This window comes from Acipenser ruthenus, unplaced genomic scaffold (genome assembly GCF_902713425.1).
Source record: "Acipenser ruthenus unplaced genomic scaffold, fAciRut3.2 maternal haplotype, whole genome shotgun sequence".
Taxonomy (NCBI): Eukaryota; Metazoa; Chordata; class Actinopteri; order Acipenseriformes; family Acipenseridae; genus Acipenser; species Acipenser ruthenus.
The window spans coordinates 57,522-71,815 of NW_026708040.1; the positions used below are offsets into that span (position 1 = coordinate 57,522).

At 42.9% G+C, this 14,294-nt stretch overlaps 2 protein-coding genes across 3 annotated transcripts in view; both read right to left on the reverse strand.

Annotated features, from left to right (window-relative positions):
- Positions 1–5,467, reverse strand: part of LOC117966784 (kin of IRRE-like protein 1) — a 38,906-nt gene extending 33,439 nt beyond the window's left edge. For both annotated transcript variants that reach the window (XM_059019668.1, XM_059019667.1), the window contains exon 1: positions 5,078–5,467. In XM_059019668.1, the coding sequence (XP_058875651.1) occupies positions 5,078–5,126 (49 nt within the window). In that variant the 5' untranslated portion in view covers positions 5,127–5,467. The remainder of the gene's footprint in view (positions 1–5,077) is intronic.
- A 1,152-nt stretch (positions 5,468–6,619) lies between these two features.
- LOC117410135 (SLAM family member 9-like) lies at positions 6,620–14,006 on the reverse strand. Its single transcript, XM_059019669.1, has 5 exons — positions 13,300–14,006; positions 11,121–11,432; positions 9,831–10,127; positions 7,633–7,737; positions 6,620–6,900 (listed from the first exon to the last, which is right to left on the reverse strand). The coding sequence occupies exons 1-5, from the start codon at positions 13,349–13,351 to the stop codon at positions 6,671–6,673; spliced, it is 996 nt and encodes a 331-aa protein (XP_058875652.1). The 5' UTR covers positions 13,352–14,006; the 3' UTR covers positions 6,620–6,670.
- Between the last annotated feature and the right edge of the window lie 288 nt (positions 14,007–14,294).

The following is a 14,294-nucleotide window of genomic DNA, read 5'->3' on the forward strand; positions in this document are numbered from 1 at the left end:
AGGCCTCCTTCACAGGCTGTAGAGATTATTAACTCGCTCCTGGCTGCTGACAGATAAGCATGCCCAGTTAAGCCACCGGATCCTCAGCTGAGATATTATTGCACCACTGTGTCACTATAGATCTAACTCGCTATAATCCTAACTCGCTGCCTCCTGGTTCATATTGTATTCTAGTTGTGTTATTATTATCTGCACTGTCTGTAAACCGCACTGTGTTTAAATATGAAGCTTGCATTGTAACCCTGTCTGTGCTGCCCTGGGACTCCTGTGTGAGTCGCCTGGGATAAAGGAGGCTGACGAATAAATACATTAATTTATATTATTATTATTATTATTATTATTATTATTATTATTAATAATAAGTCTGTTCCCAGGTATAGCTGAGCTGGGTGTTCTGTACAGCTCTGGCAAAAAGCTTCGCATCATCACCCTACAGAATTAAAGTCCAATGAAAGCTGCTGAATAATGTTCCCTTGTTAACATATTGAATTCCACCCCCTCTATATAGAATGAACCCCCTCAGCTTCATAGAGTCCAATGAAAGCTGCTGAATAATGTTCCCTTGTTAACATATTGAATTCCACCCCCTCTATATAGAATGAACTCCCTCAGCTTCATAGAGTCCAATGAAAGCTGCTGAATAATGTTCCCTTGTTAACATATTGAATTCCACACCCTCTATATAGAATGAACTCCCTCAGCTTCATAGAGTCCAATGAAAGCTGCTGAATAATGTTCCCTTGTTAACATATTGAATTCCACCCCCTCTATATAGAATGAACTCCCTCAGCTTCATAGAGTCCAATGAAAGCTGCTGAATAATGTTCCCTTGTTAACATATTGAATTCCACCCCCTCTATATAGAATGAACTCCCTCAGCTTCATAGAGTCCAATGAAAGCTGCTGAATAATGTTCCCTTGTTAACATATTGAATTCCACCCCCTCTATATAGAATGAACTCCCTCAGCTTCATAGAGTCCAATGAAAGCTGCTGAATAATGTTCCCTTGTTAACATATTGAATTCCACCTCCTCTATATAGAATGAACTCCCTCAGCTTCATAGAGTCCAATGAAAGCTGCTGAATAATGTTCCCTTGTTAACATATTGAATTGCACCCCCTCTATATAGAATGAACTCCCTCAGCTTCATAGAGTCCAATGAAAGCTGCTGAATAATGTTCCCTTGTTAACATATTGAATTCCACCCCCTATATAGAATGAACTCCCTCAGCTTCATAGAGTCCAATGAAAGCTGCTGAATAATGTTCCCTTGTTAACATATTGAATTCCACCCCCTCTATATAGAATGAACTCCCTCAGCTTCATAGAGTCCAATGAAAGCTGCTGAATAATGTTCCCTTGTTAACATATTGAATTCCACCCCCTCTATATAGAATGAACTCCCTCAGCTTCATAGAGTCCAATGAAAGCTGCTGAATAATGTTCCCTTGTTAACATATTGAATTCCACCCCCTCTATATAGAATGAACTCCCTCAGCTTCATAGAGTCCAATGAAAGCTGCTGAATAATGTTCCCTTGTTAACATATTGAATTCCACCCCCTCTATATAGAATGAACTCCCTCAGCTTCATAGAGTCCAATGAAAGCTGCTGAATAATGTTCCCTTGTTAACATATTGAATTCCACCCCCTCTATATAGAATGAACTCCCTCAGCTTCATAGAGTCCAATGAAAGCTGCTGAATAATGTTCCCTTGTTAACATATTGAATTCCACCCCCTCTATATAGAATGAACTCCCTCAGCTTCATAGAGTCCAATGAAAGCTGCTGAATAATGTTCCCTTGTTAACATATTGAATTCCACCCCCTCTATATAGAATGAACTCCCTCAGCTTCATAGAGTCCAGTGAAAGCTGCTGAATAATGTTCCCTTGTTAACATATTGAATTCCACCCCCTCTATATAGAATGAACTCCCTCAGCTTCATAGAGTCCAATGAAAGCTGCTGAATAATGTTCCCTTGTTAACATATTGAATTCCACCCCCTCTATATAGAATGAACTCCCTCAGCTTCATAGAGTCCAATGAAAGCTGCTGAATAATGTTCCCTTGTTAACATATTGAATTCCACCCCCTCTATATAGAATGAACTCCCTCAGCTTCATAGAGTCCAATGAAAGCTGCTGAATAATGTTCCCTTGTTAACATATTGAATTCCACCCCCTCTATATAGAATGAACTCCCTCAGCTTCATAGAGTCCAATGAAAGCTGCTGAATAATGTTCCCTTGTTAACATATTGAATTCCACCCCCTCTATATAGAATGAACTCCCTCAGCTTCATAGAGTCCAATGAAAGCTGCTGAATAATGTTCCCTTGTTAACATATTGAATTCCACCCCCTCTATATAGAATGAACTCCCTCAGCTTCATAGAGTCCAATGAAAGCTGCTGAATAATGTTCCCTTGTTAACATATTGAATTCCACCCCCTCTATATAGAATGAACTCCCTCAGCTTCATAGAGTCCAGTGAAAGCTGCTGAATAATGTTCCCTTGTTAACATATTGAATTCCACCCCCTCTATATAGAATGAACTCCCTCAGCTTCATAGAGTCCAATGAAAGCTGCTGAATAATGTTCCCTTGTTAACATATTGAATTCCACCCCCTCTATATAGAATGAACTCCCTCAGCTTCATAGAGTCCAATGAAAGCTGCTGAATAATGTTCCCTTGTTAACATATTGAATTCCACCCCCTCTATATAGAATGAACTCCCTCAGCTTCATAGAGTCCAGTGAAAGATGAGTGAGTTCAAGTCAATGGAATGGTTTCTGTCCCATTACCCGCTTAAAATGATGATTAAACTCGCTTTGAAAACATACAAGGAGTCAGGGGTCTCTGCTCCACTTTTCTCTTTGTCTTTATTTTTTAATAAGTCTACAGAATATGTTCTGGACAAAACTGGGTCGTGTAAGGCAGCTGCTCTCAGGAAGAGAGAAACACAAAGCATCTTGGTAGCCTTTTAGATTTAGTTCATGTAGATCGTTCATCTTAGATTAGGCTTGAGGCATGGAGACTGAACTGCTCCCTCACCCCCCTATGAGAAAGGGTGCTCCCTCCAGTCCAGGGCAGGCTTGAGGCATGGAGACTGAACTGCTCCCTCACCCCCCTATGAGAAAGGGGGCTCCCTCCAATCCAGGGCAGGCTTGAGGCATGGAGACTGAACTGCTCCCTCACCCCCCTATGAGAAAGGGTGCTCCCTCCAATCCAGGGCAGGCTTGAGGCATGGAGACTGAACTGCTCCCTCACCCCCCTATGAGAAAGGGTGCTCCCTCCAATCCAGGGCATGCTTGAGGCATGGAGACTGAACTGGTCCCTCCCTCACCCCCCCTAAGAGAAAGGGTGCTCTCTCCATTCCAGGGCAGGCTTGAGGCATGAAGACTGAACTGCTCTCTCACTCCCTCCCTCACCCCCCCAAGAGAAAGGGGGCTCCCTCCATTCCAGGGCAGGCTTGAGGCATGGAGACTGAACTGCTCCCTCCCTCCCTCCCCTAAGAGAAAGGATGCTCCCTCCATTCCAGGGCAGGCTTAAGGCATGGAGACTGAACTGCTCCCTCCCTCCCTCACCCCCCCTAACAGAAAGGGGGCTCCCTCCAGCCAATGAAACCATGCAGAGGCTGGTATGATAGACGCTCATTAAACAAACAATTACCGACTGATTCGCTAATTAGCAGCTAGCCTCGTGTAATGACGAGCATGGGGACGGGTGTCGCTAAATAATGCGCGTACTCAGCCCGGAATTCCTTTATTCCGACCGCAAAGGACTCGCTGTTTACACTCATAGTCTAACAGAGGGCTTTTCAAACCGGGTCCTGCGCAACCGCTGTGTCTACTGACTTGCATTCCAACCGGGCACTCAGTCACTTAACTATAAGCCCTTAAATCGAACTGATCGTTTGTTTAAATCACACCTTATTCTATTTGTTTTTCAGCTTTTAAACAGTTGCAGAGTTCAGGTAACTTATAAAATGTTATCGCTAACTTTCAAATCTGCAACAAGTTTTTTTTTTAAAAATCTAATCAAGCAAATTATCAGTTCAATTAAGGGTCTAGTTAAGTTATTGAGAGCTCGAATGAAAACCAGCAGACACAGGGAGACCCCCAGGACTGAGTTTAATATATATATAAGTGCCGGTCTTAATTTTTAAAGGCTGTCCGGTGAACGGTCAGACTGCTCGGTGTGTGTACAGAGGGGTGATCTGCTTACACACAGCTGTGGATAAAAGGTTTTGCATTTCCTAAAGGACTGTAGGACCGAGACATCAAAAATAAACCATATGAACATCTTGTAGATCTTTTATTTAACATCGTGTTACCAAACAAACTACATGACTCTGCAAGCTCGCCATTTCTGTGCAGTGACTCGCTTACATAATTACAACGTTGCTACAGAAACGACGATATATATATATATATACACACACACACACACACACACACACACACACACACTGTGCTGCATATATGGGTGCATTTTTAAGTGTTATATCATATTGTTTTTTTAAAAAAAAGAAAACAAAACGAAGTTCTGAAGCTACATAAATATTCATGCTAAATTAAATACCGTTAATAATTGCTCACAGCCTCAGTCAACGCATTACGATAAATATTGTATACCATCATTGGCAACCGTAATAATAATAATAATAATAATAATAATAATAATAATAATAATAATAATACAAGTCTGAATGTTTAGACTATGAACGCATTTTCCGTTTAACACAAATCGGTTTAAACCTCGAAGTTTATAGAGAATCAAAATAATTCGCGTTTGATTTACAGACGTTAAAATAATACGTTTTAATACATTAACTTTTTTAAAATAATTACAGGTCTATATTATTATTAGTTCTGAAAATGATTTTTTTTTTTTTTTTTTTTTTTTTAAAAGCCGGAGCACACTTCGTATGAAAAAAAGAGATGACGACATTGTTTGAGAAATGTACACCTATGCATGAACTAATATAATATATACAGTGCAGCCCGCAGATATGCGTTTAAACAGAAAAAAACAACAATAATGGCAATCGTTATTATTAATACGTTTACCTTTCTGCAGATTCCACGTCAGAGTTATAATCCATATTAACAAAAGCATGTTCTTCTCGTCTCTCTGCCTGCGTGTGTCGTAACAAGTTTTTCTCCAACACAATCCTTTCTTTCCCGTTAGCTTCGTATCAAAAAAATGGAATAAACAGACATTTAAATTTAAAAAAACAGTCGTTTTCTCGTGTATTCCTCTTTCTTCAAGCCTCCTTGCGAGATTTTTTACATCCGTTATTTATTCCGATCTTTTCCTCGTTGTTTGCTTTCTTTGAATCTCGGAGCCTCGCTTCTTTCTAAACTTGATTTTTCTCTTCCCCCAATAACTGTGCTTATGATGCTATGCGAGAGGAATTGTGAGACGCTCTCACACTCGCTCTCTCTCTCTTTAAAAAAAAAAAAGGAAAACAGCGACCCCCTAGTTTAGTTCAGGCGCTAGCTGGTATTGCATGTTTTTACGAATAAAAAAAAGGGAATAGGGCGACCCCTAGTCTTGTTCAGGCAATGACTGGTATTGCAGGTTTGAAGAAGCGCATGTGTGTGAGAGTGTGTGACACGAATCGACTTTAAGACGAGAAACACGCCCTTCTCTACTGCTCAAAATCTACCGAGACAAGAGAGCAGTTCTTTACACAGATCTCTGGGACACTGAAGGTTGAGATTTCTGTAATCGTTTGGTATGCTGTTTTTATTTTAATGTTGTATATTAGTATTTATTTTGTAAGAGCTTTGGTAAGAGAGAGAGTGAGAGAGAAGGGGAAGAAAAGGGTGTGGGATAAAATTATAAAGAATTGCTATAGAGAAACAATCGTAATTTAATAATGTAGTAGAGAGAGAATAGTGATTTTAAAATGTATTTTCACATTGCTTGCAGATAAACGGTAGTAGGCTGCCCTCTAGCGGTGCAGATTGAGAATGCACATTACATTACAGCTATGGTCAAAAGTTTCGCATCTTACGCTCTATCTATGTAGAATTTACTATGTTATGCTTCATAAAGTCGAATGAAACCTGCCGAATAATGCCACGTTAAAATATCCCATTACACACCGCCGCTTTGTAGTTTTCCAGCATATATTTAACAGAAAAACCGACAACAATTGAAAAATGTGACATTTCAAAATTAACATGGAATATTACTGTGCTACTAACATGGCTTCCGGTTTAGACTTTTTTTTTTTTGCGATATCGTTTTGTAGTTTCTTTGATTACATGATGATTAATGAAATATCTAAATTGTGTGACGGCGTGCTTGCTGAATTACTCGGAAACCCCAGCCGAGCTATCAGTGTTTCCAAGTGTGTATTTATTAAACGCATGCGCAGTTCATACAAACAGAAAGAACAAGCGCATGCGCCGTTGACAGGGGAGGCGGTATATATGTTAACACACTTACTATTTATAATGTCATTTATTCAAACATGATAGAACACTACGTCACGTCGTTTTCAGAGAGAGGAGAGGAGAGAGGAGAGGAGAGGAGAGGAGAGGAGAGGGGGCGAGCTGTCCAGAGAAAGCGTCAAGAAATCACCACAATATATATAAAAATGAACTGAAAAAAAAGACACAAGTAATTTATTTTTTTTAAAAAAGCTAAGATTACAAACAGTTTTTAAATGACGTCGATTCAAAGTTATTGACATTATCATATATAGTTTCTATGTTTCTGGCGTTGATGAAAGACGCGTTATGGTTCACAACGGAATAACAGGACCTCCCGACATCGTCATACACGGGGGAAGAATGCTTGTGGCCGGCAACTGCGTACACTGTTGTTATATCCGGGGTTACTGCTCGTGCAGGTGGGGAAACCGACCTGTCAGCTGTGCCTGGAGCAAGAAAGAATAGAAAACAGCTTAAATATAAATCAAGTGAATATACACCAGACCCTCGGGGACCCCCTGCGCTCCCCTGATTGTGTGACTCCCCCCCTGCACACCACGCGGCCGTGCCTTTACCAGGGGAGACCGTCGGGGACCCCTGCGCTCCCCTGACTGTGTGACTCCCCCCTGCACACCACGCGGCCGTGCCTTTACCAGGGGAGACCCTCGGGGACCCCTGCGCTCCCCTGACTGTGTGACTCCCCCCCTGCACACCACGCGACCGTCCCTTTACCAGGGGAGACCCTCGGGGACCCCTGCGCTCCCCTGAATGTGTGACTCCCCCCTGCACACCACGCGGCCGTCCCTTTACCAGGGGAGACACTCGGGGACCCCTGCGCTCCCCTGAATGTGTGACTCCCCCCCTGCACACCACGAGGCCGTGCCTTTACCAGGGGAGACCCTCGGGGACCCCTGCGCTCCCCTGACTGTGTGACTCCCCCCCCTGCACACCACACAGCCATGCCTTTACCAGGGGAGACGCTCGGGGACCCCTGCGCTCCCCTGACTGTGTGACTCCCCCCTGCACACCACGCGGCCGTGCCTTTACCAGGGGAGACCCTCGGGGACCCCTGCGCTCCCCTGACTGCGGCTCTCCAGGATCAGGGTTTGCCGTTACCTGCACTCAGACATTATCTTCGCATAGCCCGCTATTGACATGTATCACAAAAAAAGGCTTACTTATCAGTTTCGACTTGTGAATGACACACATATAGAGAACCAGGGTGATCACCAGCAGTAACGGCAGACACAGTAGACTGGTTAGGGTAAGAAGAGAAGCTGAATCTGCAAGACAAAATAAAAATAATAAATACACACGAGGAAACAGTGCTAGCTTGCTGGTCGCTCAGACTAATTCAACAGTCACGTCATAATAATGATTATCATGAGTTTTGCTGCATGTCCGTTCTCTTTGTACAACTTGCATTAGTAAGACCTCACCTAGAATATTGTGTTCAGTTCTGGTCACCTCGTTACAAAAAGGATATTGCTGCTCTAGAAAGAGTGCAAAGAAGAGCGACCAGAATTATCCCGGGTTTAAAAGGCATGTCGTATGCAGAAAAGCTGTGTTTTTCTCGTAGAGGAGACACGTGTTTCATGCTTGGCTGTTCTGTTTGAGACATTCTCAGAGTGAATGATAGGACGTATTTCAGTTGAAAAACCCCAGATGAGTTTGAGTCAGAAATGTCTTCATCTAGACAATGTGGGGAAGCTATAAAAAAGGCCAACAAAATGTTCAGATATATTGTGAAAAGTGTTGAATTTAAAAAAGGGGAAGTAATGTTAAAACTTTACAGTGCATTAGTAAAACCTCATCTATAATATTGTGTTCAGTTCTGGTCACCTCGTTACAAAAAGGATATTGCTGCTCTAGAAAGAGTGCAAAGAAGAGCGACCAGAATTATCCCGGGTTTAAAAGGCATGTCGTATGCAGACAGGCTAATAGAATTGAATCCATTCAGTCTTGAACAAATAAGACTACGTGGCGATCTGATTCAATCATTCAAAATCCTAAAAGGTATAGACAATGTCAACCTGGGGGACTTCTTTGACTTGAAAAAAGAAACAAGGACCAGGGGTCACAAATGGAGATTAGATAAAGAGGCATTCAGAACAGAAAACAGGAGGCACTTTTTTACACAGAGAATTGTGAGGGTCTGGAACCAACTCCCCAGTAATGTTGTTGAAGCTGACACCCTGGGATCCTTCAAGAAGCTGCTTGATAAGATTCTGGGATCAATAAGCTACTAACAACCAAACGAGCAAGATGGGCTGAAAGGCCTCCTCTCGTTTGTAAACTTTCTTATGTTCTTATGTTCTTACAGCGTGCAGAGTTATGAGAACACCCCCCACCCCCCCCCCCCCCACATTGCTTAATAAAAACAAAATGAAGCTTGATTCTTCTGAAAAGGATGAATTGCAGATCCCGTGCGCCTCACAGTTTTATGTACTTGCCCAGAATAAGGAGCAGATATTTTCAAAAGAGATGTGCTTCACAGTTGTATGCAATTATCTGGTATTCCATATAAAATATTGCTGTATATGTTACTGATAATCACATTCCTGTACTGGGGTCAATTGCACGCAACACTTAGGCACACTATGCAATTAACAAGAATCTACTGTAATATGAGTTAACAGGGTGTGCTTTGTATGTCTGATTTAAAGTTGGATTTCTGTGCTGCTTGTGAATTCTCTCTTAATAAATTCAGTAGCTGCTGAACATGTCTCCAGTCTAATTGTGTGAGTTTACCCTTCGAAAAACAGGACTTTGAGCCCTCCTACTAAAATAAAATAAAGCACCTAGAGGTAATTCTAAAGGTTTTCTTCCATTCTTCTAGATCAGGGGTCTCCAATCCTGTCCTGGGGGGCCACGGTCCCTCCTGGCTTTTGTCCCAACTGTACTGTTATTAGTTTATTTAGCAGACGCCTTTATCCAAGGCGACTTACAGAGACTCGGGTGTGTGAACTATGCATCAGCTGCAGAGTCACTTACAACTACGTCTCACCCGAAAGACGGAGCACAAGGAGGTGAAGTAACTTGCTCAGGGTCACACAATGAGTCAGTGGCTGAGGTGGGATTTGAACCGGGGACCTCCTGGTTACAAGTCCTTTTCTTTAACCACTGGACCACACAGCCCCCTAAATTCATCAGACCGATTAGTGCTTATTTGAAGTTTAATAGGTCCAATTACAATTTAGGGTACCATTGGAACAAAAACCAGGAGGGACACCGGCCCCCCAGGACCAGGATTGGAGACCCCTGATCTAGAGGGTTAATTTTTTGGGGGGGGGTCTGGTAGCACCCTTTTTCAAACCCTTGGGTAACAAACAGGTCACAATTCAGAGCAAAGTAAGATTGTTGATTGTTTCTTTACCAGGCTCTCCCCAGTCGCATCTTAACTCCTCCTTCGTGATGGTCGTTGATTCGTTGCTCACGTCATTCCACGCAGAGCAGGTGAAGAAATCTATTTGAGCATCGCGACCCGAGCCTTGAGTGAACTCCAGCGTCCGTCCCTCATTGGAAAGAACAGGCTGGGTAGAATTAACTCCAGGCCACGCCCATTCTATAGAGACCTTCGTACCTTCCTCCACAGTGCAGACCAGAGTATAGTTGCAAAGACCGCTTGCATTGGTGACTGATGAGGGTTGGATGACAGGTTTAGACACCGGAGCTAGTTAAAGACAGACACACAACCAATAACATTCAAATACTCGCCACTGACTCACTGTGTGTGTGTGACCCTGAGCAAGTCACTGAACCTCCTTGTGCTCCGTCCTTCGGACGAGACGTCAAACAAACGAGCTCCTATTGGAAGTGACTCTGCAGCAGCCACTGACTCCCTGTGTGTGTGTGACCCTGAGCAAGTCACTGAACCTCCTTGTGCTCCGTCCTTCGGACGAGACGTCAAACAAACGAGCTCTTATTGGAAGTGACTCTGCAGCAGCCACTGACTACCTGTGTGTGTGTGTGACCCTGAGCAAGTCACTGAACCTCCTTGTGCTCCGTCCTTTGGACGAGACGTCAAACAAACGAGCTCCTATTGGAAGCGACTCTGCAGCAGCAGCGGCAGTTGTTGATGATGCATAGTTCACATGCCCCCATCACAATCTATACTGAATGTTATTTGTTTATTTAGCAGACACCTTTATCCAAGGCGACTTACAGAGGCTAGGGTGTGTGAACTATGCATCAGCTGCAGAGTCACTTACAACTACGTCTCACCTGAGAGACGGAGCACAAGGAGGTGAAGTGACTTGCTCAGGGTCACACAATGAGTCAGTGGCTGAGGTGGGATTTGAACCGGGGACCTCCTGGTTACAAGCCCTTTTCTTTAACCACTGGACCACACAGCCTGCGCCTCTTCCTCCATGCCTGGTATTAATACCATACAGGCTCAGGACATACGTGACTAACAGTCTGTTTCTGTTATCTTACTAATTATCTGTAGAATTGAGCCCATTTGGCAGGTACACCATTCAAGTGCAACCAACCGCTAACTACTCTCTTTTACAAGGTTACCGTGCTTAGTCGTTTACCATATTTTATCCTATGCATTTCTGCCCATTCTTCATCTCTCCAATCATATTGCAATTTGTATTCCTACACATGCGCAGGGTTCCCCTGCTGTATCACAAGAGCAGAAAATCGAAATGAAGGGACGTACCTTGCACATAAAGCTGGTAGCGCATTAACACGGTCTGCTGGCCCCTGCTGTTCGTTTGCACAGCGATATACAGTCCGATATCTTGCAGCGTTAAGTGGTTGACCGTCAACGACAGATCTGACTCATTGAAAGTCACCCTCAACGGCGTGGCCAGTTTTGATCCAGTCTTGTATTTCACCAAGCGGAACTCGGTACCGTTTTTAAAATACCAGCTCAGTTCTTCAGAACCGAAAACCTTGGACCCATTCAGAGCAAGACGGATTGATTTCCCCTCGGCTCCATATCGGACAGTTTCTCCGTTGTTGGCTGCAACTAAAAACGTGGATGAGATATCAGTAGCACTCTCTATTAAGTGCCTTATTACTGTGTATTTACATAGCAGTTACTGAGTCATTACAATGTTATTATGCAGAGTTCCCCTCTCCCCTTTCTCTCTCTCTCTCTCTCTCTCTCTCTCTCTCTCTCTCTCTCTCTCTCTCTCTCTCAATTGTATCAGAAAAGGGCTAGGGTTAGGTTTAGAGTTAGATTTAGGGGTAGGCTGGGATGGAAATAAGACTCCCATTCCTGGTTTTACTAGGAGTCTAATCAGACACACCTGGGCTTGTTACCTAGACACACTGGGGGCTAATCAAGCTGGTAGTAAAACCTGGAAAGGGTGAAACTGCTGTGCAACAGGAGTCTTATTTCCATCACTGGGTTAGGGATAGGGATCGGGTTAGGGTTAGGGTTATATAATGCCAAAAAATGGACACAGTAGCTACACTCTAATGATGCATAAGAACTCTGTAAAGACGCTTCATGGAAAGTGTTACGGGGAAATGATACTGCAGATGACGTTAAGAAAGTCAGTTTCTATCAAAACAAGCGACTCGTTGAATCCAGTGGAAACCGAACGAAAAACACGCCTTCAGAAAGTGACATTTAAATGATCTGTTTTATCCCCGTGTGTTATTGTAGCGAGATTGTGTGACAAGCTACCACCTCTCAATCTGCATTGAAGGAACGTTACTTCACTTCTTGCAGTGTGAATTCTTGCTGTGGTAAGATTTCATTTGCTTCCGTTGTCATGTCCCCTATTCAGCAGTCAGCACTTGTATCAGAACACCCCATTGCTTCTGTAGTTTTGATTTGTTGTGTGCGGATGAAATCATAACCACTGGAACTGAAAATCAAAACAGGCTTATTTATGATTGTGTGATTTAATAGATGACTTTAATAGACCACACAGTTCATTTCAAACAGTCAGAGGAAAGGAACACGGAGCCACACACGGTCAAACGCAGGAGACTTTTTAGAAGCTGTTTAAGAATCCTGATTAAAGCACAAAGCGGTCTGACATTTTCACACACGAGTGCCTATAGTTTTTGTATGAATACTGAGCGAAAATTGAAATTCTCACACCCCACGGTGCTTTCAATTAAACTGGGAACTTGCATCGAAACAATAAATATTGAACTACTGTATTAGGAACTGAAACTGGCTGTATATTATTATTTATTTCTTAGCTGACGCCCTTATCCAGGGCGACTTACAATTGTTACAAGATATCACATTATTTTTTACATACAATTCCCCATTTATACAGTTGGGTTTTTACTGGAGCAATCTAGGTAAAGTTCCTTGCTCAAGGGTACAGCAGCAGTGTCCCCCCACCAGGGATTGAACCCACGACCTTCCGGTCCAGAGTCCAGAGCCCTGATCACTACTCCACACTGCTTCCCCAACTGTATATGACAGTTTACAGCTATGGACAAATGTGTTGCATCCCCTAACATTTTTTAGAATTGACATAATTAAACAAGAAAAAACTCAATATGAACATAAGTTAGATCTTTTATTTAACATCATGTAGTCAAAGAAACTACAAATGGATATCTCATGAAAGTCTACCGGAATCCACAATAGTTCATGTTAGATTTCGAAATGTCACATTTTTTAATGTCAGTTTTCCATTAAGTACATGGTAAAAAAAACCTCCAAAGCCCTGGTGTGTAATTCGATATGTTAAGGTAACATTATTCAGCAGGTTTCATTCCACTTTATAAAGCAGAATGAGTTCATTCTAGAGGGTGATGCAAAACATTGAGGCAGAGCTGTACTTTAACTAAAAAATACAGCTTACTGATTAAACAGACAAGCAGCATAAACATGACATGAAGGAGATGTGAAAGATAATTACCTGGATTCATCAGAATACTCAAAAGTAGAGTCCATCTATGGAGCGCCTTCATGCTTGAAGTCCTGATCACCGAAGCTCAGCTTTTGCTCGGCAGACTGTGAATCTGCAGATATGAAAGCAATGCTGCAGAAGCTATGTCCCACATCCTGTTTTTATTCACAGGTCTGCAGAGTGAAGCATCAGGTGAGAAGCTGTGAGTCTGGGTCATCAGTAATTGCTATGTGTCAGCATAGCAGTTACTGAGTAAATCCATGTGTGCTCACACTTCATTACAATGTTATTATGCAGAGTTACAATGCACTTAATGTGAAAATCTTTCTGCAAGACAGTGTAAGGACACAATAGTATCATAAAAGGTTAGGGTTAGGGTTAGGGTTAGGGTTAGGGTTAGGGTTAGGGTTAAGGTTAAGGTTAGGGTTAGGGTTATATCATGCAAACAAATGACACATAATGTACATTGCAACTCTGCAAAATAACATTGTAATGATGTGTAAGCACACATAGGAGGCTTGCTGGTCCAGTGGTTAAAGAAATCCTGGCTCAGCCACTGACTCACTGTGTGTGTGTGACCCTGAGCAAGTCACTGAACCTCCTTGTGCTCCGTCCTTCAGGATGAGACGTCAAACAAACAAGCTCCTATTGGAAGTGACTCTGCAGCAGCCACTGACTCCCTGTGTGTGTGTGACCCTGAGCAAGTCACTGAACCTCCTTGTGCTCCGTCCTTCGGATGAGACGTCAAACAAACGAGCTCCTATTGGAAGTGACTCTGCAGCAGCCACTGACTCCCTGTGTGTGTGTGACCCTGAGCAAGTCACTGAACCTCCTTGTGCTCCGTCCTTCAGGATGAGACGTCAAACAAACGAGCTCCTATTGGAAGTGACTCTGCAGCAGCAGCAGTTGTTGATGATGCAGAGTTCACCCCCCTAGTCTCTGTAAGTCGCTTTGGATAAAAGCATCTGCTAAATGACTCATTAATATTAAGTATCTGCTATGTC

Coding starts and splice junctions, on each gene's coding strand:
- LOC117410135 (XM_059019669.1), bottom strand. CDS start 13,351: ATGAAGGCGCTCCATAGATGGACTCTACTTTTGAGTATTCTGATGAAT. Junction 11,433..13,299: donor GAGTATTCTGATGAATCCAG/GTAATTATCTTT, acceptor CCACGTTTTTAG/TTGCAGCCAACAACGGAGAA. Junction 10,128..11,120: donor CTACCAGCTTTATGTGCAAG/GTACGTCCCTTC, acceptor GTCTTTAACTAG/CTCCGGTGTCTAAACCTGTC.